Source organism: Lipotes vexillifer, unplaced genomic scaffold (genome assembly GCF_000442215.2).
Source record: "Lipotes vexillifer unplaced genomic scaffold, Lipotes_vexillifer_v1.1 scaffold591, whole genome shotgun sequence".
In the NCBI taxonomy this organism is placed as follows: Eukaryota; Metazoa; Chordata; class Mammalia; order Artiodactyla; family Lipotidae; genus Lipotes; species Lipotes vexillifer.
In genome coordinates this window covers 953595-957635 of record NW_006791954.1, presented here as the reverse complement: position 1 = coordinate 957635, position 4041 = coordinate 953595, and the positions used below count along the sequence as shown (strand labels likewise).

At 58.1% G+C, this 4041-nt stretch overlaps 1 protein-coding gene across 2 annotated transcripts in view; it reads left to right on the top strand.

Annotated features, from left to right (window-relative positions):
* Positions 1-2906, top strand: part of ITGA3 (integrin subunit alpha 3) — a 29907-nt gene extending 27001 nt beyond the window's left edge. Inside the window, exons 24-26 of one of the 2 annotated variants that reach the window (XM_007465071.1) lie at positions 159-284; positions 646-788; positions 1546-2906. In XM_007465071.1, coding sequence (XP_007465133.1) covers positions 159-284; positions 646-756 — 237 coding nt within the window. In that variant the 3' untranslated portion in view covers positions 757-788; positions 1546-2906. The remainder of the gene's footprint in view (positions 1-158; positions 285-645; positions 789-1545) is intronic. The other variant, XM_007465070.1, reaches the window with a different exon arrangement.
* Positions 2907-4041: the final 1135 nt, after the last annotated feature.

The window sequence follows — 4041 nt, the reverse complement described above, 5'->3', positions numbered from 1 at the left end:
AAAAAAAAAAAAAAAAAAAAAAAAAAAAAAAAAAGGGAAAAAAAAAAAAAAAAAAAAAAAAAAAAAAAGCAGGGTCCTGGGTCCAGCTGGAACAGGAGGGATGAGCTCTGGGCCTAAGGACATGGATACAGGGCTGAGCCCCTTCTCACCCCCTCCAGTTCTCCGTGGATATTGACTCTGAGCTGGTGGAGGAGCTGCCAGCCGAGATCGAGCTGTGGCTGGTGCTTGTGGCTGTGAGTGCCGGGCTGCTGCTGCTGGGGCTGATCATCCTCTTGCTGTGGAAGGTTAGAACACCCAGCCCGCCACTGGGACGCCCACTCTGGGACCTTCTGCCAGCAGACCCTCACCAACTCTCCCTTCATCTCAGTCCTCACTTCCATCTCACCCCCCCATCCCCCAAGTCCCCCCTACCTCTTCGCAGCTCCCAGTCGCACCCCCCGCCCCACCCTCATCTCACCCAGGATGCTCCTGCCTGGGTTAATGGGGGGACCTGCAAGCCAGAAAGGGGAACCAGGAGCTCTGGCTCCTGCTACGTCACCAAGCTGGGGCTGGGACCCAGGCATCCGGGCCCCCGTTCATGAGTGCTGCTGGCAAGTACCCCTCAACCCCCCCTGATGGCCCCTCCCCACCTCCTCCCCTCCGCAGTGCGGCTTCTTCAAGCGAGCCCGCACTCGGGCCCTGTATGAAGCTAAGAGGCAGAAGGCGGAGATGAAGAGCCAGCCATCAGAGACAGAGAGGCTGACGGACGACTACTGAGGGGGGCAGCCCCCCACCCCTGGTCCACCTGGGTAACGCGGCCTCCGGGCCCCTTTCCCCAAGCCCCCAGCCGGCCGGGGCCTCTGACTCTGTTCTATCTGCTCCTCTTCCTTCATGGGCTTTCTCTGCACTTCACTCCGTCTCCAGCACCACCACAAAGAGCAGGCCACGCTGTCGGCCGCCTTCTCCGTACCCTGGGAGAGCTCGGGGTGTCTGCTCTCACCAGCCTCCCCACTGAGCCCCTCAAGGACTTGGGACCCCAAGAGGGAACCATAAAACCCTCCCTGTGCCCCCTCTGCTTTCTGGGGATTGGAAAAGGGTCAAGGCCAAGGCCAGGCCCCATCTTTGTAGGCCACAAGACAAACTTCAGAGTGACTCCACACCCCCATCCCCACCTCTAGAGAAGGAGGGGACTAGTAGAGTCCTTCGTCTGGGAACCAGCCCTCTCTTCCCCTTGGGAGTCCCCCGGGGTGACAGACTGACCCCTCCCGACACTGTGGTCGAGGTAGATCACCACCCCTCCCAGCCATTCCGTCAGCAGCCTCAGCGACTGCCCCTCTGTCTCCATCTGCCTCTCCCTGTTCTCTCTGCCTTCCTCAGCTCCTCCTTCCTCTGGGGCCTGGGATGGGGAAGCTTGTCCTCCCCGTCTCAGCGCAGGGAGATGGCATTGTGTTTGGGTAGGGGTCCTGGCTTTGAGGACCTCCAGGTGGGGAAGGAAGGGGCTGGACATATCTTCCCACTGGCGCAAAAGCTGGATGCTAAGGGCCTCTCTCTTCTCCGCTTCTCCAGTGTGACTTCTTTAAGCGGACCCGCTATTACCGGATCATGCCCAAGTACCACGGGGTGCGGATCCGGGAGGAGGAGCGCTACCCACCTCCAGGCAGCACCCTGCCCACCAAGAAGCACTGGGTGACCAGCTGGCAGACTCGCGACCGATACTACTGACATCCTCCCTGATCCCACCCCTGTTCCCCTAGTGCCCCCTTCTTCTATTTATCATAAGTTATGCCCTGACAGTCCACAGGGCCTACTGCCTTTGGCTGGCACCAGCAGGCTCGGGCACACACACCTCTTCAAGTGTAGGCACGTGCCATCTGGCCATGGCCTTCTCCCCGAAGGAGGGCTGGGGCCGTGGAACTTGCATTGCTGAGCACTGCAGCCCTGTGCCCTGGACACATATGAGCACATATGGGTCCTACTGCTTGTGGACTGTGCTTGTGCACCCCAGATGGTGCATGGACATGCGTGTCCCAGCCTCCGCCTGTGCCATAACCAAGCCAAAGGGCCTCCACCAGAGCCAGGAGGAAGAGGCCCCCGATGTGGTGACACCTCCTCTGTCACACTGGACCCATCGTGAGCCATAGTCACTGGACTGACTCTGTCCTCAAGATGAAAACTACTGACAGGCCCCCGGTGCAGCTCCCAATACCCAGGCCAGAGAGTCGGAGGCTGCCTAAGGTTGTCCAAGGGGGTGTTCACAGGACCTGGCATGCTCAGACCCAAGAGCAGAAGGAACTAGAAGGAAGGTCCCCAGGATGGCTTTCTTTCATGAATCGTTGCGAAACCTCTGTCCTCAGCCATGGCCATTCCATGCACTAGCAGGAAATTCAGCCCTAAGAAACAAAGATGGACACAGTGCTAGGCAGCCAGATCACACTGTGCTGGGACTGCCCTGGGAGCACAATGGAATCCTCAACAGAAGAGGGGACTGGTCCTGGGCCAAGGAGGTGTTGGAAGGATACAGAGCAGATAACCACTTTTCAGCCACATTACCATCCTGGCCTGGAAGGACCCCCACAAGATCACAGAGGGAGCAACACTTGAATGTAGAACAGGGAGGGAGCCCCATGATGCCACATCAGCCAGGCCCCACTCTGCCCCCACTGACCATGGGTTGGAGACCTAGAAGTGAAGGTCTTGGCTGTCCTTGGCTTTCAGAGCCAGGTTAGCTCTGCCTTCTCCCCTGTGGCCCATTCTAGAAGTTGAGACTGGTTCCAGAAAACCTCTCCTGACCCCTGCCTATTGGCAGGCCCCCTCCCCAACCTCTGCCCACTTCCATGGTACTGTAGCAGGGGAGGTCCCTCCCCCTCCTCATGCCTTCTCTGTATATAGGCTTCTCACGGCAGCCAGTAAAGAGCTCCCAGTTTGTACACACTGCATCTGCCTCCATCCACCCCCATGCCTCACCAACGCCATTCGGTCTGACGGATCATGCTACCTAGCTGACCCCCAGGTGGACAAAGCCAGGTGCAGGGCTCATAGCGGTTGGGAGGGTGAAGCTCTATGGCGGAGATACCTGCTCCTGTTCTCAGGGGTGTCCCAGTCTAAGGGATGGTCACGGTCACATAACTGAGATCCAGAACGTGAGATGAACGAAAAAGACCTGAGTAGACTGGATGGAATCCAAAATGGCTTCTCGGTGGAGAGTGCGCCGGGCCTGGGGAAGAGGTGGTGGAGCGCAGGGTCTGGAAGAAGCAGGAAGCTTCTGTGCTGTAGGAGCAGGTAGTCCCGGGTAATGGCGGAGTGAGGCTGGGTGCACAGGTGGAGAGCCGAGAGCCCTCGTCTGGTGGCTAAATTCAGACAAGAACCTGCTTCACTGCCTCAGTTTCCCCACACCCAGCCCTAGGCCCCATGATGAGTCGAGCAAAAGGTGGACCAGTGACCCAAGCCCGGAAAATCTGAAAGGTCACAGTATCCATGTCCTAGCCTCTGGGCAGGAGTACCTGGAGCCCTAGTCTGCGGCAGCTCCTCCAGATGTGCTGCTGTCCTGAGTCCACAGCCACAGCACTGTGTCAAGCTCTCCGCTGCCTCCTCTGCGCTAAGGTTGTCCTAAATTGTGGCACAGGTCCTTCTGTTAATTGTCCCTAAGGCGGTGACCTTTGGCAAGAAAGAAGGCCAGAAATTAGCACCCAGAGAAGCCTAGGGGCAGATCTTCAATTCAGCTACTCAGAGCCCTCAGACCCAGCCGCTGTCTCGGGCTCCTCCTGACGTGTCTGCCTTCCCGTGCCAGCTGTCTGCCCTCCCCACTCTCTACCAGAGCCCACCCCCTCACTTTCTGTGCTGGGACGTGTCACTGATTGACAGTGAAATGTCCAGTTCCTCCAGGAAAACCCCAGCCCCTACCCAGGGCTCTCAGAACCAGTAACCGGAGACCTCAGTTTGTTTTCCAGAATCTGGGTTATTCACTGGGCCAGGAATAATACACGTGTGCGCTGCCAAAGCCCAGCTCAGGTTGAGCAGAGTTCCGTGCAGCTCGGTCCAGTCCTTTGCAACCACTTCCTGCTG